The sequence below is a fragment of the Carassius gibelio genome, chromosome B3, assembly GCF_023724105.1.
Source record: "Carassius gibelio isolate Cgi1373 ecotype wild population from Czech Republic chromosome B3, carGib1.2-hapl.c, whole genome shotgun sequence".
NCBI lineage: Eukaryota > Metazoa > Chordata > Actinopteri > Cypriniformes > Cyprinidae > Carassius > Carassius gibelio.
Genome location: NC_068398.1, coordinates 21,187,375 through 21,214,863, shown reverse-complemented (window position 1 = coordinate 21,214,863; position 27,489 = coordinate 21,187,375). Strand labels below are relative to the sequence as shown.

Below are 27,489 nucleotides of genomic sequence, written 5' to 3'. Positions count from 1 at the left end.
TCTCTTTTACTCCTCCCTCTCATGTACACATCTGCCTCTTCCTCTCTTCTTCAGCAGCCATGTGAGATGAACAGAGCGATGTTTCTATCACTGCCTCCACAAGTCACTGTTTTCCCATTCATAAAACTGGCAGCAGCCTTTGAGAGGTAGAGAGACAGGAAAAGAACAAGAGAGAGAGAGAGGGAGCACTTTCTAGTGCTCTTGTTGGGTAGCCATAGAGCACTACAGCTCTGAACCACCCTCCGCCTATTACATCATCAGTATCACTAGCTACTGAATGAACCTGATTTTTTTTATTTCTATTTCAAATGCTGTTGCCTGTGGTCACACGGATTCATTGTTACATCGACTGAGACAAGATACAGCAGTCTGAGGGACTGTGTATCTGGAATATATATATATATATTTTTTAAATACATAAACAATAGCCAAGAAAGCAGAAGTGTGAGTTAACCGACTCATGTAACAAACACTATGAAAAATATTAAGTATTAGCCATATTGAAAGGAATTTGCAGCAAAACCTCGTAGACTGAATACACACGCATGCTAACTTTACTCAGTTAAATGGTTAGCTGCAGTTTATAATGCGCATCTAACGTGCATCTCCCCTGCTGTTATGACCAGACACCCCCCGACCCATTTTCAGCATGCAGTCCATCCGTTGAGAACAACTGATCTAAACCACAATGCATGTCCACCACCATTCAATAGTTTGGGGTTTGTAGGATTTTTATATTATATTTTAAAGAACTCCAGTCTTCAGGAATCATTCTAATATGCTGATTTGCTGCTCATGTAACAGTGTGCTCATTTTTAGTGTACAGTATTTTTAGGGAAAAGCAAAATATACTTGTCAAAAATATCACCTGTAAGCTTTTCTTTGTCCTAGCAATTACCTTGTCTCTTGCTTTGAAACCAGTTCTTTAAATAATACCTTTGCAAACACATTGTAATTACGCTGGATTATACTTAGATAAAACATTTCTATTCAGTTTGAAAAAAGACAAAGACCACACTCCTTGAATAAGATAAAAAAAAGTGGTTTAGGCCATTTTTTGTTTAAAGAAACTAATGGGCACACACCTTGTTTGGTCTTTAAAACTGCTGCAACAAACTTCCTAGTAATAGTTAAGGTCCAAAATGTATTTAGCATTAAGAACAAGAACTACTGTAAAACCTTCAAGAATTTAAAGGTTATTGTCTATTAAGATGTTAACTTTTAAATGCATAAAATAACACAAAATGTATTTTCTGCAGAGTTAAGTATGACTGATTTAAAAATTAATAATTTAAAATTTTTTTTTTTTACATAATTACATCAAATTAATGAACTCTCAAAAAGTAATTGGCGTGTTAATTAGCTCAATGTTTGTAATGGTCCAAGAGTCTCTGCATGTTAATCAGACTAATAAGCAGGCCATGGGTCAACGACATTAGCCATGCATGCTATGTGTACCATTGGTGCATGGTTGAGTAATCATGGTCACACAAGCAATAAGAGCGAGAGAGATTCATATAAATCTCACTAGCCACTGGACAGAGACAAGTGGATCTGTTTACTTACACAAGCGACTGTTTGTACAGCTATCGGGACAGAAAAGATACATGAACAATCTCACTCACTTCTTACTGCCTTTTAAAGTGTCTGTGGGTATTGCACTTGTCTGTGGTGCATTTTTCGTCCTACTCTGAACCTGTTGATCTGTTCCTGTCTCTGGACCGTGGCAGATGTACACACTTCCACACCCATCTGCTTCCTCTTCTGCCTTCTGTCCAACTGACCTTAGTTCTTTCCTCTTCCTCTGCTTGTCCTCCCACACCTAACTCACTCTGACCCTCTCTGTCCTTTATTTTTTTCCCGTCTTCTCTTATTATCATATTTCTATGCTGCCACTGCCCCTTATTTCTGCAATGAACTTGAGTAGAGGCTTAAATCCCTAAAATCATGCTGCCTTACCTTAAAGGGCTAGTTCACCCAAAATTACAATTTTGTTATCATTTACTTAAGCCCCTTTCACGATGCCATTCCGGCAAATATAGGGGTAAAGTGTTCCTGCAATTGGTCCCTGGTCGCTAGATTTTGCACTTTCACACTGCCAGTGATGACCCGGTATATGTGCGTAATTTCACACACAACCCCTTGAAGATCCCGCAACGACACGTGACATCAGCGCGTGACGTGTAATGTACGAGTCGACAACGCTTGGCACGTTATACTTTAACTGAAGCAAGCAAATGATCTCTGCGTCAGCGCGGAAAGAGAGTAACTAACTGATCTCTGCTTCATTATAGTTTGCACATATGTTTTCGTTCGCGAATGTTGATCTTCCTTCAAAACAGCCGGTATCTCTAAAAAATTATTTCTAAAAAAATTGGTCTAATTCCGTGTCGACACGGAATTAGATCTGGCTTTTGTTCACACAGCGCTCGTCCCGGGTTGAACCCCCCAATGTTACTAGGTCCCCGACCCGGGTTCAATTCGATAATCAATTCCGGGACGTGGTTGCTTTCACACAGAAGGCGACCCGGCAATGTTCCGGAAATATTGCGGTTCCGAGGTGCAGTGTGAAAGGGGCTTTACTTTCATATGGGTTTTTGTCTTCTGTGGAAGACAGAATTTCCAAGCTGTACTTTTCCATAACATAAAAGTGACCAGAACTAGACTACTAGATTTTCTGTAAACTTTGACTTTGAATCATGAGTGTTTTTCATACAAATCTTATCATATTTCAAATGATTTGAAAATAGTGCACGAGCACGAGAAGAATACTTTATTTGGTGTTTTTTTTGTTATTTCTGGAGCTTGACAGCCCTAGAACAATTCTTCTCAACCCTTTTGGACCTTTTGGACTCCAAAGTCCACAATTCTTCACAAAAACATTCCCAAGAGAATGTTCTTCAGGGTTACCACTGTTTTCATGCACACACACACACACACACACACATAAAAAACACACAATATTTTTTTTACTCAGAATTTTCACCCAATACAGTTTTTAGAGCTTGCCACAGCTATGTAATGTCCATTAATTTTAAGATTTTATTAATTTACATGATCTATTTAAATGTACTAATTTACCTCATTTATGCAGTTTTTTCATGTTGGAATGTTGGAACCCTTGTTCTTCAAAAGAAACGCACAGTTATGAGGACAAATGAAAATAATTCATTTTTGATTATTAGTTGTTTTAGTTGAATTCAAATTATTTTAAGTCAGCCTGAGGCCCCCTTAGAGATTTGCTGATGCTATTTGAGATCCACCGCTCTACACTGGAAAAAAAAAAAAACTGATTTAAGTGAACTGGTTTTAGGTCAACAATAATATATAATTAATTATCACTGAATCAACCAAAATACATACATTTTTTAGCAACAAAAGTAATTTTATCAGGTAGAAACAGCATTTTACAGTATAGGGTCTTCAATCCTTTAAATGTCTAAAGCAGCTTGGTCATTCGGTTAAACTTCTCATAGTGTTCTAGAACACAACGATGACAGTATTATCACTTAAAGGTGATCCATCCCTTTAAAAACAAGCACACCAATGTACCCACCAGACAACGCTTGCACAAGAAGGTAGAGAGAGACCCCTCCCCCTCCCCCTGTCACCTCCCTCTCCTTTAACAATGTCTGTAAACAAAACAGATCCTATGAATGAAGGAGGACAGCGAGCGAGTGAGGGAGGCAAACGCAGCAGCACATCTCCATCACTCAGAAGAAACACAGTCAGGGATGAGAGAGCTGAGAAGCAGAAGACACGAACATGAACAAGAAGATGAAGAGAGAGCAAAAGGGGAGAGAAAGCAAGAACTCACATCATCTCTGTCAAAGCCTCTTTCGCTGGATGTCGATGTTGTCCTCGCTGCCCTCCCCCCTCCGTCTCCCTCTGCCTCCTTCGCTCTCTACGGCATTGCTGGATCCACAATCTACTGCCTTATTCCTCCTCTTTCTACAACTCTCACACTCTTTCTGTCCTCCAGCATGGTAGACTACACCACACCGCTGTTCATTCAGAGCATGTGTGTGATGAAGAGCATGAGAGAGAGAGAGAGAGAGAGAGGAGGAGAGAAAGAGAGAGCTAAAGAGAGGGAGAATCAGCAGGAAGAGAGGGGGTAAGGAAGTGTGGATAGTGGCAGAAGGCGTATGTGTGCCTGTACAGTACAGTATGTATTTGTGCACGTGTTCCCATATCTGTATCGATGCCAGAAAACTTGCTGGCACGTTTTCAGCGTAAGACTGTGCAGCCGTGTTCAAGCAGACTCGTTCAGTGAACTTTTACCTGAAATTATACTGGAAGTCCTTGACCCTATTACGCAGATCACTGTCCTATAAAAAGCTCACGTGCACTGGGAAGGGAAAAAGAGAGTGCTGCAGGGCGCTCAGGGACAGGGACGCTGGAATTATGACACAGTTGAGCTCGCACAGGCCGAAGGAAGACAAGGAGCAGAGAAGGATGATGCAGAGAGAGGAAGCTGCTATTAAAAATGACTCTGCGAGGGAAGGACAATGATGGAGGTGGTGAGGCGATGCCAGAAAGGACATAGTGATTTGTAGGGTCCTGGAAAAGTGGGGCTGGGGTGAGAACAGAAGAGCTGAGAGGTTGGAGGAAGAATAGAGACAGTTTGATGAGAATATTTTTATAGAACTTAATCAAGGTTAATATTTTTTTTTTTGAAATGTTATTTGACATGCGTTCATAACACATTAAAACTATCCTATAAAGATAAAAAAATGTTATTAAATGTATTAGTAGAAGTAGAAATTTGAACACATCTCTCTCTCTCTCTCTCTCTATTTATATGTATATATATATATATATATATATATATATATATATATATATATATATATATATATATATATATATATATATATGTATGTATGTATGTATGTATGTATGTTTGTATGTATGTATGTATGTTTGTATATGTATGTATGCATGTATGTACATTATATACACACATATACATATATATATATATATATATATATATATATATATATATATATATATATATATATATATATATATTTACATAGTCAAACCAAATTTTTTTCAGAAACATTCAACATTTCTAACCTTTTTACTACTTTATTTGCTATAGTTTAGAAAATGGTCATACAATATGACAAGAACTCAGAGTTAAACTGTGGCAGAACAAATTAAATTTATCTTGATAATGTCAGATAAGCTTGCTAGAAAGGTATGTAATATATTAAGCTGAACAGCTGTCAGCTGTTGAATTTAACTACACTATTGATTTAGGTCAAACAATTAGCAAGCAATGTTTAATTTTGTTCAGTCTTTGGTGTAAAAAGGTTGCATTAGCAATTAAAGAAAAAACACTAAAGCAAAACGTGGTCAGGTTAAAGTGTCTGAATAATTTCTGGTCCCAAATTTTTATCAGGTTTACTGGCAGCCCACTGTCAAATCTTTGGGTATAATACAACACAGAATGTTTGGGTATAATACAACACAGTTTACTTTATTTTGCTATCCTCATTTACATAAATGAAATAGCGTTTTGCATCAAAAATGATAGCTGGTGACTACTACTGATTTTATGACTACACTAACATGTTTCACACTTGTATAAAGACTTAGGGTAAGGTGCCAAAAAGTTTTTTTTCCCCTTTGGTCATGTCAGTAGTTGCAAGATGCTTTAGCATCCATGCATCCATGCATTCATCCCTCTCTTTCTCTCTCTCTTTCCCTTGCTCTTTAGTGCCCTTCATAGTATGACCTCCAGATGGAGTCACCACAGGGGTGGGAGGGTGATGGAGAGAAAATGAAAGAGTGCAGGGGGTTAGTAAAATGGGAGGAATAAAAAGAGAGAGAGAGAGAGCGCAAGGGAGAGGTGGAGCGGGACGAGGGGGTGACTAAGCCAAAAATAGAGGGGTGAGAAAAAACATTTACAAACTGAAAACACAGTAAGAAGTTTCAATCTGTGTGTCTTTTTGTGTATTTCTACACATGCACGAATGGGAGTAAGCGAGTGTGATCAGTGAGATTCAGAGTATACATTAACAATCTGATTTATTATGTGTATATTTGTATGTAAATAATTTGCTAGGCTTGTATTGTGTTGTCTTGCAGGCTGCAGGATGAGGTGAATGTGAGCTCTCTTTGCGACTGGGACAGAATGACATCACATGAGGCAGCTTTATGTTTACTGTGAGGTGCTAATGAAAAGAGCACAGCAGTGTTAAGTTACCAACACATGACTCACAGACAGTTAGACAGACTGAGATAGAGAGTGAGATTACAACATGGCCACCAAATACAGATATTACAGTCTTGCACAAAGTATTTCATTTCATAGGTGTGTCAGTATTTTTAGTCCCACCCTGCTCCCCAAGGCCAAGTGAGTAGCTACACCATAGAGGAGCTCAGTAACTCCCCTCATTTCCCCAAGCCCCTGACAACGGCCCTGGGTGACACATGTCACATGACACTGATTATGTGAAACATCCTATAAAAGTAGATTACTGATGATTTAGGAGCCGTCCACAAAAGAATCTGTTTTTGCATTTAGAAATGTGTGATGCAGAGCATATATATTAAACACATAAAGCATATTTTAAATGAATGGCAACTTACCCTGTATAAAATAAATTAATAAAAAATACAGAAGCAAATAAAATAAAATCCTCAGACCCAGTTTACATTAAGTGGCCTTAACTACTATGTACTTACATTTTAATTAATAATTTAGTACAATGTACTTATTGTGTACATACATGTTTTTACATTGTACTTATATTAAAAAAAACGACATGTAATTACATCTGTATTTAATTTCTGTAATTACATTTATAATTACACTGTTGACCCATACTTTACACCTCAACCCACCCTTAAACTTACCCATACCTCCAACCCTCTCCCTAACCTTACCCCTATCCCACCTCAATAGCAGAAAAAGTGTTTTAAAATACAATATGGACACAATAAGTACATTGTACTTATTGTTTTATGTAAGTACATAGTAGTTAAGACCACCTAATATAAAGTGGAACCAAATCCTCTTTACAATAATTTGTTAACAAATTTTCCAGTCTTAGAATTAATCATACATATTTGGAAAAATATTAAGTGTTTATTGTTGAAACAATTAAAAAAATATTTAAAGACTTAAAGGGTTAGTTCATCCAAAAATAAAAATAATGTCATTAATAACTCACCCTTATGCTGTTCCAAACATGTAAGACCTCCGTTTATCTTAGGAACACAGTTTAAGATATTTTAGATTTAGTCCGAGAGCTCTCAGTGCCTCCATTAAAGCTGTGTGTACGGTATACTGTCCATGTCCAGAAAGGTAAGAAAAACATCATAAAAGTAGTCCATGTGACATTAGAGGGTCCGTTAAAATTTGTTGAAGCATCGAAAAATACATTTTGGTCCAAAAATAACAAAAACTGTTGATGTATGATGCTGCTGAGGTGTTTTCTGGTGCGCCGAACAAAGATAACACGTCAGCAGCATCATACGTCAACAGCCACAGCAGTCGCACTCACAACAGACCCGGAAGAGAAGAAAATGCTGAATAAAGTCGTAGTTTTTGTTATTTTTGGACCAAAATATATTTTCGATGATACAACAAATTCTAACTGACCCCTGTCACATGGACTACTTGATGATGTTTTTCTTACCTTTCTGGACATGGACAGTATACCGTACACACAGCTTCAATGAAGGGACTGAGAGCTCTCGGACTAAATCTAAAATATCTTAAACTGTGTCCCGAAGATGAACGGAGGTCTTACTGGTTTGGAACGACGTGAGGGTGAGTCATTAATGACATTATTTTCATTTTTTAATGTACTAATCCTTTAAGCATAAAAATATAAAACTCCATTATGAAGCAGATCTTAAATTAAAAAAAATCAAACAAACTTTGTGTTAAGGAACTTCACATTAGAAAAAAAAAAAAAGATTTTCTTTTGTGTGTGTGTAAATCAAGTCTACAACCTTCTGGTTACCACACTGAGCTTTAAAGTGACAGTTCACCCAAATATGAATATTCTGTAATTTATTACTCAGCCTCATACCATTCAAAACCTCTAAGACCTTTGTTCATCTTCAGAACAAAATTATTTTTGATGAAATCTAATAGTTTTCTGAATCTTCACAGCAACTGAAATATTTTATGGCTCAGAAATGTAGCAAGGACATCATTAAAATAGTCCACGTGACATCAGTGGTTCAATTGTAATGTTATGAAGTTATGAGAATACTTTTTGTGTGCAAAAAAAAAAAAAAAAAAAAAGTTTACTCAACGCTTTCTTCTCTTTCAGGGGCCTGTACCATGAAGCTGGATTAGGTGGCTAGCCAGCTATGTTTCAGCTTAGTTTCTGCCAACCCTGGGTTTTAGGTACTATGAAAGTAGCTCGGCTTTAATCGGTGTTCGTTGCCATGGTATCTTACGCTGCACGGCTAACCTGCTCCGGGGCAGGTTATGTTCTGGATTCAAGATCTCAGACTGAAGGTGAACCAATCAGATGTGAGAGAAGTGACACATGTCTGACACAAAGTCACTCCAGTTTATTTTGCTCCAAATTAAAGGTCACTAATGCTAAAAAAAAAAAAAAAAAAAAAAATAGAAGTCCAGCTTTAATGATAATAACTGAGTCATTTTATGATTTATATAATTATAGTGATTCATATTATTATTTATCTCTTACACACAAGCAATTTTAGTTTAACAGTAAATTATTTTAATTAAATATTAATGTATACAGATCATGTAATATAAATAAGCTGTAGTATCAAAAGATTGCACTATTTAAAAAACAAATCTGAATTTATATGTTCAAGTCTCTATCACCATATATTTTCAAATGTATAAACTAAGTTAACAAGTTCCACTTGTGACTACAAGATCATTTATTTTATTAGTCCTCCTTCATTTTTCATATGACATTTAAATTTGTCATATTCTTCAATCTCTTAACCTTTAGCAAAACCTTTAACCTTTAGTTTTGAATCTCGCTGGGTCTCTCACGAGAAGTAAATCAAACTTGCTTTGTGTTCCAAGGCTCGTGATTGGCTGTTCGCCAGTGATGTCACACATTCATGTGCACGCGCTCCACAAACTCAGGATCAAAGCCCGAATTGACAAAGAAAGTTGATGAACAGCATCATGGTACCAACAAAGCCGGATTGGAGAGGTTTGGTTTTGTCAACTCAAAACTAATCCTGTAAGTCTGAATTTGTTCAGCTACCATCATGGTGCAGGCCCCAGGTCAGTCAACACCAGCATTCAGGAGAGTACCACAACACACGTGTGTGATGCTGCTGACGCAGCTGACCCAGCTGACACAGGAGCCGGCGTTCTGATGAAAACCCAGATGTGCTGAGACTTGTTTACAAGCAGAGGAATGCACAGGGGTGTAAAGGGATGGTTGGGGGAACTATCCCTTTGAACATTACACTGCACTTGGTATACACTTAGTACACTACTCTTACATGAAATATGAAGCTTGAATCGAAATGCCACACTTTATCCGCTTAAATGATGGATGACTAATTGTAAAGTACTGTAGTTCAATTCAGTGTCACATTCTTCAGCGTCAGTCTCAGCTGTTTAATTCTGAAATTAATTTCAAATAACAGACTCGCATCTGACTTCCAAAACCAGCTTCACAAGCCGCAAACATCGAGATGCATGAATCACACGCTGGCATCTCCGTCTACATGCCCGTCAGTCTATCACTCACACTCACAGCAGTGCGAGAAAAGACGCCAAGGCCTCCTCAGGTGAGTCACAGCCAACGGCAGCATTTCAGAACAACTGACAGAAAACTCTCCACGTGCTGAACGAAACACAGACTAACCCACAAGACACGCGAGTAGATAATAAAGAACGCAAATTCCTTGACGGTTTCTGACAGTTTTGGGAAACAAATCTATATGGGAAGAATGCAACTTGAAAAGACCAACATTTTAGATGCTTCTTAACTACCTTAAACTAACAAGATGTACTTTGAATGCAATTGTTGTATTGTATTTAGGTATTTTTTTTGTATTTTACGCCTTAGTGGTTCTTTTACACTAGTCCACTACCTAAATCAGCAACAAACCAGCGTAAACTAACTCTAAACTGGCCTTCTCAGCAGGAAGTCCTTCATTACAACAAATCGACATCTACATATTAGCAATGCACATCCATAAATTTGAAAGTGTTCTTACCTGGGCGCGTCAAAGCTGTCGTAGGATCCAACGGTGTAGTGTCGGAAGAGTCGCTTGGCTCTCTCGCTGCGGCTCTCTGAAAGACGCACACACAACCGCATCCACATGAGGTTGGGTGTGAGGGTGCAACTACAGCATGACAGGAAAATATATGTCCGACTTGAAGTTTCCCGCTCTGACAGAGCGCTGGGCCCCAAACCACGGTGAGTTTAGCCAGCGTGAAATGGCACAACCGGTCTCTCTCACACTCCAGTAGTGCTGTAAACTATTAATAGTCATCATAACTGCACTCCCTCTCCAAGTCTGACATCACAACATCACAGAGAAGCTGTGGCGGTCCGACTGTCCTACACCTCCATCTGGGTCTATCAAAATGACAGCTCTGAGTGTAGCGTGGACGTCTTTGAAACACATAATGTGTGTGCAGGTGCATGAGGAGTCTCACCTGAACGGGACTCCAGGCTGCGGAGAGCCACCTCCTCCACGCAGTCAGAGGGGAACCAGCCCGTGCGCCCGCGAACTGTCCCCTCCCAGTAACCTCCTTCACCCACACTCAACACTGAGAGAAGAGGAGAGAGAGAAACAACAGTGTGTGTGTGCGAGCAGGAAACATGAACAATGCACAATGTAATGAAAACACAATATATAGACCAAAAGCACCATGACCAGACAACTGGATTTTGAATCACCATCTTTTATATTTAGGTTCCACATTTGTTTCAGGATGCTTTGATGAATAGAAAGTTAGAACTGCATTTCTCAGGCTGGAAATGACAGTTCAGTTTTTGAATGTGGATCCCCTGCACACACTCATATAATGAACCATCAAAATAATAATCTTATACCCCTTAGGGCACCAAAACAGCTAGGACTGCCCCTGGTACCCAATTAAAAAACATAGGTGCAAGACGCCCCTGATACACACTTAGAGCACAATCTGAAGTACAAACAAACACACATTCAATCACAAATCACATGCAAAATCACTTATGCGTTTACTAATTCTTTAAAAAACATTCACGTATGCAAGCTATGGTGACAGATGTAAACAGAGTAATGGACTCTAATATAAAACACACACATACACACACACTAACATGCACATTGTTATTGGTCACAAACAGACATATACTGACATACCAACACATATCACCAGAATACATACACAGACAACGTTTATCCACACCTGTGAAAAACATACAGAAACAAACAAACATTTAACGGCACTCTTGCTGACATACACACATATTCTCACACAGCGCACACAGAGGCACACACACACACACCCATTCACCTTTGACTTTGTCTCCCTTGTTGAAGCTGATCTCACGGTCCCCCTGGGCCGAGTGCGAGCGGGTGGCCACAAACACACGGCCAGGCACGGCACTGTAGAGACGGCGCCGCTGCCCGCTTGCTGTGCCCTGACTACTGATAGAGCCAGCCCTGTACAAAGGCACACGTATCAGACAACAGGGTTAACATTCATTTATGCACATTTATTACCGGCTCGACTCATTCAGTTGTACGTCTTCAGAGGACGTGAATATTAATGATGATATAGGCATAGAGTTCGCTGAATCACAAGCTATAACCTTGTCCTTTCTACTCTCTCTTTCTCACCCTTGTCTTCCTCGTGTTTGCCGGCTCCGATCGTCTCGGTCGCCTGTTCGGCCACGGGACGGGGAACGGGTTCGTGCTCCACGGGGACTGCTGGAGCTACGCAAGGTGCCACCATGCTTTAGACCCTGACAGATAGACATTAACACGATGAGTAGCAATTCAAGTTCAAACATAAATACGAAGAATAACAATTAAATTGCATGCACAAAATGCAAAAATTTAGAATTTAGTTGTTTGATAAGTTTATTTAAATATATGGGGAATTATTAGCATTGATATCAGTGATAGTTGCTATCAGTCATAAAAAGAGGCTATTAAACAAACATTAAAGACATACTGTCTTTATTTTGTTTCTACATTAATTTGAATATTGAATGTAAAATTATTGCAATAAAAAACTATATTTAAAAACTTTAATGTTAGGTGGGGTTAATCATGATTAATCGCAGTTAATTTCAGAAACAAATATGCAATTAGTTATTTTTCTTAATAAAATTATAAGGAAAAACAAAAAACAAAACAAGTACCTTATTTTTGTTTGGGGGGAAAAAAACGTACAGACCCCCACAATTTTGTATTTATTTATACATGAAACATTGTTTTTAAAACAAAACAATAAATTACCTGCACGGAGACTAGGCTTGATCCGGCAGCATTGGGAAAAGCGATCCAATCTGGCACATTCATACTGTTGTCACTGTTGGCCCGCAAGAAGGGGTGAGGATGGGGCAATCCAAGAGTACGAGAACTCTCCCTCCTCTGGGGGGCATACTTTGGAGACTCCAAAAAGGGAACTGACATCAAATCAGGAGAGAAACAGTCATATCGAGAGAGAACAGATGCCAAGACAGACAGAATTATGCTCCAATTGCCAAATAATGTCCTGCAAAATGCACTTCACAGGATATTCGGTGTACAATCGTACACTGCATGGGTGGTCTGTATTCAGTGATGTTGCAAAGCATTACAAATGAAGTGAACTTCAACAGATCCCCTGCTGAGTGTGTAGAGAGCAGTCAACACTGCTTAGGGACTGTGTGAATCGCAAAGCAGCTAAAGAGAGACGAAAGTATCAAGCTCCAAATGTCACACAGTTTGAAGAGCAAATAAACTGTCTCACTGAGAATAAAAATACCGGCACAACCAAAATAAATCTCCGCTCCTTACCTACGTCTGATTCACGGTGGTTTTTAATGATTTCTCCCAGCTCAAAATGGCCAGACATCACAGCTACCTAGAAAAGAAGTTCACCTACGATTAATATTTGCATCTGTGAATGACGCACAGTGACGCAAGGCTTGGGAATAACACAATACTAAACACACATGCATTTACTTCCCTTGATCTAAAACACAAACGCACGATCACAGTCACAGCTGGATCTGTGGAGATGGCTGAGGTTAAGTAAAACTCTTTCGGCTCGCTGCAGCTTCACTCCACCTGGGACTCGCAATGCATGCAAAAAACGATACAAGCTACGAAACCGCAAGTGAAAGGTGCCATTTCGGTGCCACAAGCATCGACAGATTTAAGTGCAAAAATAAAATAAAAAATGTGTTTACAAGCACAACACGTTTTGACATTAAACCGACACATGCACTAAATAAGTCAGCAGAATCAAGATGTTTACATAATTGTAGACATTATTATTATACTAACTTATAGTTATCCATGCATATTAAACTGGAATAGGTGTTCCTGTGGCTCAGTGGTACAGCATTGCATTAGCAACCCAAAAGGTTGTGGGTTCAATTCCCAGTGAACATACATATTGATGAAAAACAAAATGTATAGCCTGAATGTATAGCCTGAAAATCGCTTTGGATAAAAGCATCTAATAAATGTAAATGGATGGGAGGAAGCATCTTAAAATCCAAAAACATTCTTTACCTAGAAGTTATCTTTACCAACATAAGTTTGGAAGAGGGTTTGTAGAATTTAGCTTCATTTAATTACTTGATTCAACCAGTTAATGATATGCAGAGCGTTTAAAAACAAACACAAATAACAACATGCAAGTGTCTCATAATTACCTGGAAGGGGGTCTGCCCACTGTTATTCTTTGTGTCCTTACTGGCTCCTCGATACAGCAGAATGCGGGCACAGCTCTCCTACATGGTGAAATTAGACAATAACGGCCTGAAGATATTGAAGCCATCTGATGCTGACCATAAAATGTAACAAGCATTGTACATCATGCAACTTTATGCCCCAAGTAAATACACAACTTGTACACAAAATAATGACATTTTCACAGGGATCTTTAAAGCATGCTTGGAAACAGCATTCTGGTGACCAGCTGCTGAAGAGCATGTGTATGCTTGACCAGCACTAGTTAGCACAAACCAGCCTGAAAACTCCTGCTGGTTTAAGACAGGCATTTTCAACATGAGATTTTTATAATTTGACTTGATTTTTGTGTCAGGACCAGCTGTTATACCTTGTTATATAAAGCACATATGTGCAGGGCAGTGTTTCCTGAGGCATTCTGGGATGAGGAGTCTGCACCATAAAAAAGCAGGTGCTCTAAGTGTTGCGAGTTCCCATTTTGACAAGCCTGGAGAAAGAAAAAAGAGAACGAGAACAGGATAGACAAAGAATGAGAGGAGAGGAGGAAAAAGAAAAAAGAGAGGTGGATAGGAAGAACAGAAACAGTCATTTGACATTGACAGAAGGGAAAAGAGGGAGGGAGGAATAGATTTTATACATCGTCAGAACAGACACCTTTGCTAATTAACACCACAGTGGATGTGTGAGTGAGAGGAAGAGAACGAAAGAATCGAAATAGATATGGAAATGCACACATGCACAGAGAGAGAACAAGGACTGAGCAGTGATTCCCAACTGGTGATACTTGGAAGAAACTTAAGATCGGATTCTTGAACTTGTAAGTCTCTATTGCTTTTATGTTTGTAATGTCTGTCTGCAACTTGTTTAGCTTTGATAATTATTCAATTCTGCCACAAAAGACTGCACATGACTTTATTCTTGTTAAAGATTCCATCTGGCTGTTTTTAAAGGCTAAAAAGTGATTTATAAAAAGTAATAATAAAGTGATTTATTAAAGGGAGGAGAAACCTTGCAAGTGTGTTTTTCAACCACAATTTGACTGTTTTCAGTTTAAATGTGAATCATTGTAATCATTCCCATAATATTACTAATGATGCTAAATGATATCTAGAGTAATATGAGTCGAAAAAAGGAACACATTTTCTTGTTAGTTTCCATGAAGTCTTACAGATGGAGGAACTGTGAAAACACTCAAGAAAGTTTGTACAGTGTAAGAAGGCACATAATAATATCTGAATAGTATGGTGGTGGTGTTTTATGAAGTTTCTTATGCTTACCAAGGCTGTATGTGACCCTGGAGCACAAAACCAGTCTTAAACCCAAAAAACATTGTATGGGTCAAAATTATAGATTTTTATTTTATGCCAAAAATCTTTAGGATATTAAGTAAAGATCATGTTCCATGGATATATTTTGTACGTTTCCTACTGTAAATATATCAAAACTTAATTTTTGATTAGTAATATACATTGCTAAGAATTCATTTGGACAAATTTAATGGTGAATTTCTCAGTATTTTGATTTTGATTCAGATTTCAGATATTCAAACAGTTATATCTTGACCAAACATTGTCCTATTCTAATAAACCATACATCGATGGAAATCTTATTCATGCAGCTTTCAGATGATGTAAAAATCTCAATTTCCAAAAATTTACACTTAGGACTGGTTTTGTGGTCCAGGGTCACATTTATATTTTTTTTAATACAGTGTAATTTTTGTTCTATGAAACATTATTACAATTTTAATACATTTTAAAATTGTATTTATTACTGTATATGCTTATTTGGTTCTCATGACATCTCTTAATATTTCCACAGTTTAAGTAGAATTTTACAGTTGTGCTGCTTAATATTTTTGTGGGGACCATGATAACGTTGTCGTTTTGTAACAATGTGAAGTTGTTTCTTTCACTTTTGATCAATTTAATGCATGCTTGCAGAATAAAACAAACATACTGCAAACTTACTGTAATGGTACCGTAAGTATCCAAAAAACAAAAAACAAACAAACATAAAAACATAACGTGTGAATAATATGCAGGGTAGATGAGTGCTTCTCCTGACATATGAATGAATGAATGATTGACAGATACAATAGGTCACAAAAATCAAACCCATAGAATAAAAAAAACCTTAAATTTTTCACTTTTCTAACTGTTATAATCGACTGCAATAAAATTACATGAATTATCAAATTATTGTTACATATATATATATATGAATTTGTATGTTTAGAATAACACTAGACAGTTGTTGTGTGGTACATCAAGTATATCAGTTACAGCAGTTATCTGTTACACTTCTATTATTCATGTGTTTCCTGTATATGTCACACACTGTTCTTCTAAGCACTTTTTGTACCTGATGGGTCTCGTCCCAGCCATTCTCATCACGGACCCCCAGCTTGGCTCTGTGGAAGAGGAGGGTCTCGCAGCAGGAGGTGTCGCCCCCTGTCAGCACAGTGTGGTAAAGTGGTGTCAGCCCGCGGCGGTCCTTATAATCAGAAGATGCCCCCAAAGACAACAGCATCTAAAAACACCCAGAAAACAGACAATTAGATTTAAATATGACTTTCTGATTACAAACATACAGTCTTCCTAATCATGGTTCTGAGATGCTATGTGTTACCAGTAGGGCAGTGTGCACATGGGCTCTGACAGCCTTGTGGAGAGGGGTCAAGCCATCCTTTGCCCTGAAGTCAATGTGAGCTCCCCCCATCACCAGCACCCTGATGATCTCCCCTCCGCCCGGCTCCGTCTGTACGGCCAGAGTCAGTGGGGTTTCTGTCACACACACATGAGGACAATCGGACAGTTACAATAGCCAAATGGACAATTACCGTTTCCTTTCTTACCGTTTTTTATTTATTTATATAACAGTTATATTATATGACAGTAAGAAAGGAAACAGTAATTGTCTTATATTATTAAATTGCAGCTTCCAAACACTTCAAAGCTTTTTACATACAGAAAACAGTAGTTTCACGACTTTGCAATGCTCTGTGGATAACAGAAAATGTAAAAAAAAAAAATCCCACGAAATCCCCTTTTTGTATATATTTTTTTTTATATCAGTATTTACAAAACTACACATAATTTGAAAAAGTTAGTGAAATGTATTAATTTTTTATAGAAATGTAAAAAGAAAATTTTTTTAAAATTAACATTATTATACTGCTGTAGACACTACGGTAGAGACATTTTGTAAGAAGAAGAGTTGAAAAACATAAAAAATAAAGTAATAAACATGTTCTAAATTAAAATCTGGAAAAAATAAAATACATTATTGGCATGCCAACTGAACAGTCTAAACAATTTGGCTAAAAAGTTTTGACCTAAACCAATCGATCAAGATCGTCTGCATGTTGATGTGATGATGTAGAAGCTGCCCTTTCAAGTCATACAGTGCCTTGCGAAAATATTCATACAACTTAATGTTTTTCACATTTCATTAAGTGGTTGCCTTATTAACTTCTTTAAATTACTTTTTTTCCCACATCAATCTACACTCCATACACCATACTGACAAACCAAAAGAAGAATTGTCACAACTTCGTAAATTTATTAAAAATAAAAAACTGAAATAAGTACATTGCTGAACTAAACTATTTAGCTGAAGAATCTTAACAGCCTTAAGTCTTTTTTGTTTTAATGAGACAAGCTTTGCACATCAGTATTTGGTAATTATCTTCCATTCTTCTCCTCGTCTCTTCACCTCTCAAGCTCTGTCAGGTTGGATGGGGTCAGATAATATAAATATTTGACTGGGTTCAATCCCAGGCTCTGGCTGGGTCACTCAAGGACATTCACAGAGGTCTATAAGCCACTCTTGCTGTGTTTAGGGTCATTGTCCTGCTGGAAGTTAAACCTTTGGCCCAGTCTGAGCTTCTGAATGCTCTGGACTAGGTTTACATTAAGACTGTCTCTATATTTTGCTGCACTGAGCTTTTCTTCTACTCTGACGAGTCCCTCAGTCTCTGTCACTGAAAAACAGCCCCGCAGCATGAGGCTGCCACCAGCACACTTTACGCTTGGGATGGTGCTGTGCAGGTGATGAGCAGAGCTGGGTTACTTCAAACATGATGTTTAGAATTGAGGTTCATCAGACAGAAAATCTTGTTTCTCAGAGTCTGAGGGTCCTATAGGTGATTTTTAGTATTTTATCCAAGTGTGTTTTCATGTGTCTTAACTGAAGAGAGGATTGAGTTTGGCCACACCCACATAAAGCCCAGATCTGTGGAGTGTTGCAGAGATGTTTGTCCTTCTGTATATTTCTCCTATCTCCACATATGATCATGGAGCTCAAGTAGAATGACCATCAGGTTCTTGGTCTCCACACTAAACAAAGCTCTTCTCCATCAGTTGCTCAGTTCTGCCAGAAGTCCAGCTCTAGGAAGAGTTCTAGTTCTAGTTCTAGTTCTAGTTCTAGTTGTTTCAAACTTCTTCCATTAAGGGTAACAGAGACCACATGCTTCTGTCACCCTTCAATGAAGCAGAATTTTCTTCTGAGCTCTTCCACAGATGTGTGATTTGAGCTCTACAGGCAGTTTTTTTAACCTCAGGGCTTGGTTTTTGCTCTTATATGCATTATCAGCTGTTAGACCTTTTATTAAGGCGTGTGTCCCTTTCCAAATCATACCCATGCAGCTGAATTTGCCAAAGGTTAACTTCACTTGAAGTGTAGTAACATCTTTAAGCAATATGAATGCTCCTGAGCTAAATTTCAATTGTCCCAGGTAAGGGTATGAATAGGCCTACTTATGTAATGAAATCATTTTAGCTTTTTATTTTTAATAAATTTTGCAAAGACGTTAAAAAAACTTTTTCTTTTTTCTTTCTTTACAATTATGGTGTATGTAGTGTAGATTGTTGTGGGGGAAAAACTAATTTAAAGCAGTTTAACATAGGGCAGCAAAAAAACAAAATGTGAAAAATAATGGGGTATGAATACATTAGCAAGGCACTGTATATTTTTTTATAAATCCGTTGATCCAGCTCACAACGATTCAGTCATAAGATTGATTCACAAATCAGCCTGACCCAGATCCCAAGTTCAACCCAGTGATTCGGCTACAATGGTTAACAGCTTTATAATACACATACAGTGCATATGTTTTCAGTAAATTATCTATAAGGCAAGACATTGTTTTCCCATGCACTGGTCAATTTTGAGATTTGGGCTATTCAACTTTTAATAACATATTTTTGTTTTTAGATTATTGGAAATAAATCATCCAAAATACACTTTAAAGTGTTTATTTCGTTGTATTTTTTTCCACTTATCTGTAGATTTCAAATACTATACATATAATAAAGGCAGTTTTCTCAGGAGTTTTTTCTCAGGCAGTGAACCATAACTCTCCACCTCAGAAATATTTACATAAACAAAAATTGTATTCCTATCTATTTTCAGAAGAGTTTTACAGATGACCTTTTGTTTCCTCATGATTTTATATATTTAAAACATTTACACTTAACATTTTATTCCTAAAAAGTGGTGAAATAGTTTTTTTCTGGCTGGTGACAAATTATTTTCTGATTTATGGAGTGATAGAAAGACATAAAAAACAAGAATTTTGAACCTGGCTTACTCCAGAATGTATGCAAATGAGTCTATATTTAATTAGATGTTGCAACATCTGCATATTTAAACACGTAAACCATTTTTTTTTTTTTTTTGCAATTAATGTATTCAATCAATTGGAGAAGTACGGTGATATATATTAGTTAAATGTATTTATTTTCCTTATTAAAGAGGTTTGGAATGGCATGAAGGTGAGTAAACAAAAAATGTACTTTAGCCTAAACTATCTCTTTAATTGCAACATCAATTTTCTCTCGGATTAGCCTCCTAGTGGTTGCAAATGTTGCTGCAGCTCTCACTCCTTGTTAGCAGGGTCTGCTTCGAGAAGTGACTGTCAGCCTGGCAAGCACAACATCAACTCTGTGACAACGCAGACGACACAAACTGTGAACAACACTCAAGGTAGCCGTCTTGCAAGTCAAACACTGCTGCAAACTAATGCTAATATTACTCTGCATTGTCATCTGGTCCATAAAACGGCTTTCACAGCATGTCTGGCCATGTCTCCAGCTCACCAAATGCTTGCCAAAGCGCTAAAAACTTGAATTAATATGCCATCAAAGATGCCCCGTTACAAATACATTCAAATTATTCAGTGGTTTTTGCTCTGTTGACACGCATTGAACTGAACCGCTGAGCTGCAGTAATTGTTTCATCTCATTAAACAGCCCAAGTGTAGTAATTGGGTTTTTGTTTGTTTATTTTGGAGGCAGCTACTGAGTCTAATGTTAACTTTACGCATTTGTTGCATAATTTAAACTCCAGATGACTTTTGTTGGCAACTGCATGGATCGTTTGAGAAGATGCAAATGTCCTGTACACGCTCACTGAATATTCATTCAGCCCTATTTCCATATGCATATAGCATGTGTGTGGACCAGTTTCTGCTCTGCTGGCAGAAATTCATTATCCAGTTCACTAATGGAAAGTTCATTAAGTCTCACAGGAAGAGAACAGTGTAGTGCCTGGCACCTCACCTCCTGTATCAGGGTCATGGTAGTTGGGGTCAAGGCCTTTGTCTATAAGTTTGGCAACCTTTTCCACAGCCCCAGCCTGGATGTAGTCCATGAACTTCTTCAGACTGGCCTGTAGGGGGAGACATATACAGTCATGCTAGGCAATGCCCTGAGGATAAGCTACTTATCGCATTTAAAGGGTCATGAAACCCCAGACAATTTAGCAGAGGTGTTTGTGTTGCACATCATAGAAGACCATGTTAGCAACCGTCATTTTCATTTCTTTGTAAAGAAAACGGGTTCATTTCAAGCTTTTTTGCACTATTTTCATCTCCCAGGTTAAACATAGTGTTGACGTCACAATTTGTGACAGGGCAAAGGACAATAGGTTTGTTTGAGATGACCAGAATCTGTGCAGAATTGATCACCCTGAGATGCATGCCAGTTAGAAAAGTGTCCGTGTTACGGCCGACTTTTTCTGATGTCATGTCGTCGAGGCGGCTGTGTGGGATTGTGCAGTCGAGTGCAGCTTCTCTCCACCGACTGCGCTGATAAAAAGCATGATGGGAAACGACAACACAGCTTAATGCTCATTGGCTCAGACAACCATGATGTTGCGTTCTCTCATAAAATATTACATTTTTTAAATGTAAAGTTATTTAAATTATGCATGAATATATATATATATATATATATATATATATATATATATATATATATATATATATATATATATATGTGTGTGTGTGTGTGTGTGTGTGTGTGTGTGTGTGTGTGAAGCAGAGTGCAAATGGCTGGCCATTTATTTGTGTTTTTAACTCAAAGGGAGTGAAATGAAACTGTCTGAAACAAGTAGTGTCGTCTGTCTCCCCTCTTCCCCCTCCACTCCGCATCGCAGTGTACCACACACTCTTTTTTTGAGCATTTTTAAAACTGTGGTGAGAACTAACCAGTGCTGAAACAGGGGGTTTCATCATGACCCTTAAACTTACAGACTAAGATGCAAGTAGCACACCTTGAATGTTCACTTTATACTTCTATTTTTAGAAAAGAATTTGATGATTTGTGTGGAGACGCATACCTTTGTGTGTAGTTTGGCCAGCTGTTTTTCATCTAGATTTGTCTGTTTGTACACCCTGGTTTTGTAGCGGAACTGTGTGAAAGAAAAACAGTCAAACATCCAAAATCAGTGGAAGACAGTTATCTTGGAGCTATCAAAGAAATGTCCATCAGTTTGTGGAGGAAAAAAAATGGTTACATTAATGTAAGGAAAAGGAGATACGATAAGTAGAGTTAAAAAGCACAAATGTTGGTCTTTTCTCAAAAACCCTTACAGAAATCTTTTCAAAATAAAAGTTTTTGTGATTAGTAAAGTTCTCTGAGGAAGGACTACTTTTCTAGGTGGACTAACTCCTGTTTATGGCACAATTCATAGTATTGTTGTGTTGATTAATGTTCATTTAAACCAAAACTATTAAAATAGTTTCTTTTCATAGTTTCATTTGTTTTATTATTTATTTTATATTACCTCAACGATTAAAAAAGTAATTTAAATCCAAATTAAGTCAAAATAAAATAAAATTTTTAGATGAAACACTTAAAAAAAACTATGTCATTTAGAAATGATGACATGGAAACTGACTGAAACAAATAAATTTAAGCGAGAAGTATTAAACTTACAAAAAAAAAAAAATACTTCAAAAATATACAATATTTAATTTTTTTTTTTAATAACAATAAATACTAACATTATATAAATAATACTAAAATAATTGAATTCACCAACCCCAGCTATAAACTTCAGATATAATGCTTTTTTTTGTGAATTAATAAGACTTTGAGTTGAATACTGTTGTATAACATTAATTGCCTTGTGTGCTACAAATAATAATAATAATAAAACATTTTACTTTTTTACATTGTAAGACAAATCTCCAATGAACCATATCAGGGTTATTAGGATTCATAGTTAACAGAGAAGCCGCTTAAAGAATTATTATCACCAAGGCAACAAACAATTTGAAGCAGCAGTTTCCTAGCACCAACATTCACATTCAATTATAGAACAAGACTTTAAAAATAAAAAGAAAGAAGAAAAAAAAAAGTCAGTAAACTAATTTGCCTAAAATGAAGAGGAGAATAAAAGGAAAGGTACCTCCAGGTAGGGCACTCCTTTCTCAAAGGATTGTGGGTATTCGCGGAGCGGCCTCTCTTCCTCCAGGAACTTGGCATCGTGCCCATCAGTAGCAGGTTGGAAAAGGCCGTAGTTTAATACATCCCTTAGAGATTCGGTTAGACTACACAACACCTGCTGCTTTGCCTTCCATACGGTTGCATCAGGGTTAAACCTCAGACACTTCTACAAAAACAGAGAGAGAAAAACTGGCTGTTAGATAAACAAAACGATTATATTATATTACATTATATTAAGTAACACTTGAGTATAGGGAACAATTGTTAACTAGTTGCTATTAGCATGCCTATTATGAACATATTGGCTGTTTATTAGTACTAATAAAGCACATATTCTGCACTGCCATATTCTACATTCCTAATCCTGCCCAATAATACCCAAACTTAACAACTAATAAGCAGAAAATTAAGAGTTTACTGAGGTAACAGTCAGTCACTGGTTTGTTAATAGTGAGAATTTGACCTTTAAATAATGTGTGACCAAATACTATATTGTAATATTACATTTCAGACATGTATAATACTTATGCCTTTTTTTGTGTTTTTATATATATATATATATATATATATATATATATATATATATATATGTGTGTGTGTGTGTGTGTGTGTGTGTGTGTGTGTGTGTGTGTGTGTGTGTGTATTGTTTTATTATTTACATTTTTATTATTCACAGTAACATTCAAAGCTTTGGGGTTGGTACATTTTTTTTTTTATGTTCTTAAAAGAAGTTTAAAAGAAGTGTTTTCTGCTAACCAAGGCTGCATTTATTTAATCATAAATACAGTAAAAACTAGCAATATTATGAAATATTATTACACGTTAAAATAACTTTTTTCGCTTTTCTTTATTTTAATAAAATGTAGTTCATTCCTGTGATCAAAGCTGAGGTTTCAGCATCATTCCTCCAGTCTTCATTGTCACATGATCCTTCAGATATCACAGAATATGCTGATTAGCTGCTCAAGAAACATTTTATATTATTTTTCGAACAAATTATTAACCGTTTCACTGCATATAAAAACGACAGTTTCTTTGAATAAGAAAAAGGCATCAAACATTTGAACAGTAGTTTGTATGACTCTTTTATTATATTTATTAAAATGACTTTTTTTCATATATTTTACATTATTCACATAAAATATACATGCTTGAAAATAAAATGAAAATTGTATTTGTTAATAACTACCAAACAACTACTATAAATGACAATTTATTCCTATTGACCCTAAAGAGACCCAAAAATAAATAAAATATCAGTTCTGACCGATGTGCACTAGAGGGAGACGTTGTGATTCACTGAGGTGAAACATCCCCTCTTTTGGATTAGCAGACCCCTGACAGGGGACCTGTCCATCAGCTTCATTAACATCCAATCTGAGACTTTAGTCACCCTGGTAGTGCTAAATGGCAATGCTAATTTATTAATTAGCCTGCAGTAATAACCACAATCCACAGCCTGCCCAGGTACTGCAGTAGACGCTCGGGAATTGGGACGTGATTTGTGACAGACCCCACTCGGAAAGGACAGCTCGGTTCCTGCTGCAACATCACCTAAATCCCTTGCAGCCTACAAGCTTGAGCACAAGCTCCAGGCTAAGGGACATGGTCGCTTCGAGCTGGATTTTGGGACAGTAGCGCTTCCAGGAACTGTGAAAATGGGACAGCCCTGCAGCAGAGTGTTAGACAGAAATCCCCTCCTCTGACCTTGAGGAGCTGCTGGGATTGGTCCGTGGCTGTGTTGAGGGGTTAAGTCCCAAATGGTCAGTTTCCTGCACTGTCCTCTTGTATGTGTGTGTGTCTGAGAGAGAGAAGGAGAGAGAGAAATAGAGAGCGTGTGTGTGTGTGTGTGTGTGTGTGTGCGTACATGCAGTGGCACAGAAGTGTGAAATTTCTTCCGCCCTCTGTTATTCAGTCTCACACTTTGCACACAGCCTATCCCCATCACCATGGCAACCAGTTCATTAGTGGAGCAAGCTGCAGGTTGCCATAGAAACATCTCAGCAGTCCCTCGGTGCCATAGACTGTATCAGTGCGCTATGGTATGGTGCACGGTTTTCACTGTAATCTTACGGAGAGCATGTGCACTGGAGGGAGTTCTGCCCTAGAGAGGTCATGGGTGTAGTGGGGACAACCTCACAGACAATTTGGAATATCGCGACCTGATGAGATCACTTACATTTCAGTATATACAAGTCAAACATTTTGCATATGCAAGGATATGCAAAATAGTGCACCAAGAAATGAAAAATTCATCATCTTTTATACATGCATCATGCCTCCCTAAACCATTTCTCTTTTTCTTTTGTGGAAGACGAAAGATGTTTACAGGAGAACATCCATGCTGCTTTTTTCCCATATAGTGCAAGTGGATGGTGTTTTTTTTTTTTTTTTTTTTTTTTTTTTTTAATTAGCACAACAACAGAAACAAGTCGCAACACAATGAAAACAAGCGGGACCACAATAGAAGATTTCACACTGTTTTAGTTCCAGAACTAAATGTACAGTACTAAAGTAGATTTTGCACAAACTATTTCCCAGCACCATTTAAAGAGTTGCATTCGCACCGAGAGTGTGTATTAGTAAATGATGTAAGCCGGTCGACAGCAATGCCATTTGTGTGTGACGTTCAACAACGTTAACAAAGAAGAAGAATGTTAACAACAGGAGGATGGAGGACGCTGTGATCGGAGCTGTGTTTTCTGTTGTGTCTCATGGGTTTCACAGTTATGGACGTATACGTGAAGGGATTGAAAGAACGGAAAGGAGGACTAAGAATCTCCAATGACAACTGGCAGTGCTACATTTGCTACAAGTACCAGCACTTAAGCGTCCGTCCCTTTATCTCTGTTCATCACACTTGCAAAATAAGTTGACACAATGTTTACAGTATGTTACACAGCATTTTAATTCATGGCAGGTGAGGGCATTTTCAAACACATCTGGCCAATCAATGTCTACTTACGTCATGGTTAGTACCAGTTGTGCTGGTTAGACCCTGCTCCAGAGTAGGAGCTAATCTGGTTCTCGAAAAAGGCAGTCTGGTACTAAAATCGCACGTAGTTCCAACGGTGCAAAAAAAGCCCAAGAGTGGATAGTTCCACAATTTGATTTGGTTCTATGAAAAGGTTCCGGTGGTGCGAAAGGCCCTATTGAAATCAGCACAACAGAAATTGCAAAACAAATCGCAAAACAATGAAATTAGCACAACACAAATGGAAACAAGTCGCTACAACGAAATTAGCACAACACAACAGAAACAAACCACAGTGAAATCAGTCTTATACGTTGTGTTTTGGCGATTTTGTTGTGTTGTGCACTACTGGTCCACCATACTGGACAGCCTCTTATTCATATCTACTTCAATGGATGGAAAAGAACCGTGTGAACGTTCATTCAAACATCTCCTTGTTTGTTCCACTGAAGAAAAAAAACTCATAAAAGTCTGAAATGACTTTAGGTTAGTAAAAATCAAATAATTGTAATTTTTGAGTGAACTATCCTTTTAACACTTCATGTACAATGCAAATTATTTATTAAAAAAAAGTGCACAACACAGATGTAGATGTGAGTTCATTTGCACCCATGTGATTACAATAATTTTGTTGGAATGATAATCAACCTGGAAAATGATTTATTATAATGATATCTAATTATAGTAATTTGGCAGTTAATCTAAGAGCTATTATTTTCAGGTCCAAACCACAGACTTCTTCACAATGCCATCCTCTCTTATTTTCCTCTGATAATAAGCATGACATCCTGTGGTGTTTTCAAAGCATTGAGGAACAATTTACAGATAAAAGTTCTAAACAGATTAGCTAATTAAACAAAATGTGCCTAAATGTCTTTGCTTGTATCTTCTGGTTTAATTGCTTTATTGATAAAGAATCTGTTTAAGAGCTACTTCTCTCTCTCTCTCTCTTGACATTTTCATACTTGTTTTTCTCTGTTCTTAAGCTAATATTCTGTTTTGAGCCCATTACTATTATTCTTTCTCTCTGTACTTTTTCTCATTAAGCTCAGTGCCAAGAGATACAACATTCAGTTAAAGTTAAAATATAAAAAAGACAACTTTGATCTAATAGTTTGGCTTAACTTCTGCTCTGGTGACTTTTTTTGAGAGACTATCTCTCTTATCCATTTAATGTACATGTAAAGTAAATAAGTGGAAACCAATGTTTCAGATTTCATGGTAAAGAATGTTAACAATCATTTAACACTGCTGCACATGCATCATCATCTGTGTTACTGCATGTCGAAAAACACTCAAGGGGGAAAGAATTGGTTCATATAGGCCTAGAACAAATCATTTTTTTAAATGCTTTTGACTGTCAAACCAACAAACATCTAAATAAAATAAAATACCAATCCTGAATAGGGTCATGTTACAGAGTTAGTTCAACCAAAAATAAACATTTTGTCCATGTGTTACTCACCCTCGAAGCATAGGTGTATGTCACTTTCTTCTTTCAGACGACCAGAGTTAAATTAAAAATAGAGTTAGTGACTAGCGCGGTGAGAGAACGGAGAGAGAACAAAATGCTGGTCACAAATTGGAAGCACAAAATGTGGATTTGTAAAGAAAATGGAGAATTTCGATATAAGCCAAGAGGAGACTTCTTTTCCTACATACATCAACGCATATATCTTCCGCATCCCATAGTCAGCACATGTGAAAAAAATTAAATAAAAAATAAGTGTTGTTTATTACGTTTGCAAAATGCATGGATTCGCTACAGGAGGACTTTATTCACTCCCCGGAGCCATGTGAGGGACATTTTATTACAGATGCATGCACTTTATTTCAAGTCTACTAAACTGTTGGTAATAAACACCAGCTTACCCCATTGAAAGGATTGGAAGAGCA

The 27,489-nt window shown here is 37.4% G+C and overlaps 1 protein-coding gene across 1 annotated transcript in view; it reads right to left on the bottom strand.

Annotated features, from left to right (window-relative positions):
- Positions 1-27,489, bottom strand: part of LOC127953690 (SH3 and multiple ankyrin repeat domains protein 1) — a 108,042-nt gene that overhangs the window by 22,724 nt on the left and 57,829 nt on the right. The window contains exons 3-15 of the mRNA XM_052552958.1: positions 22,582-22,785; positions 21,508-21,579; positions 20,448-20,556; positions 16,516-16,670; positions 16,249-16,416; positions 14,255-14,371; positions 13,848-13,925; positions 12,982-13,048; positions 12,439-12,608; positions 11,815-11,939; positions 11,489-11,637; positions 10,640-10,753; positions 10,195-10,270 (exon numbers count right to left, since the gene is read on the bottom strand). Coding sequence (XP_052408918.1) covers positions 10,195-10,270; positions 10,640-10,753; positions 11,489-11,637; positions 11,815-11,939; positions 12,439-12,608; positions 12,982-13,048; positions 13,848-13,925; positions 14,255-14,371; positions 16,249-16,416; positions 16,516-16,670; positions 20,448-20,556; positions 21,508-21,579; positions 22,582-22,785 — 1,604 coding nt within the window. The remainder of the gene's footprint in view (positions 1-10,194; positions 10,271-10,639; positions 10,754-11,488; positions 11,638-11,814; positions 11,940-12,438; positions 12,609-12,981; positions 13,049-13,847; positions 13,926-14,254; positions 14,372-16,248; positions 16,417-16,515; positions 16,671-20,447; positions 20,557-21,507; positions 21,580-22,581; positions 22,786-27,489) is intronic.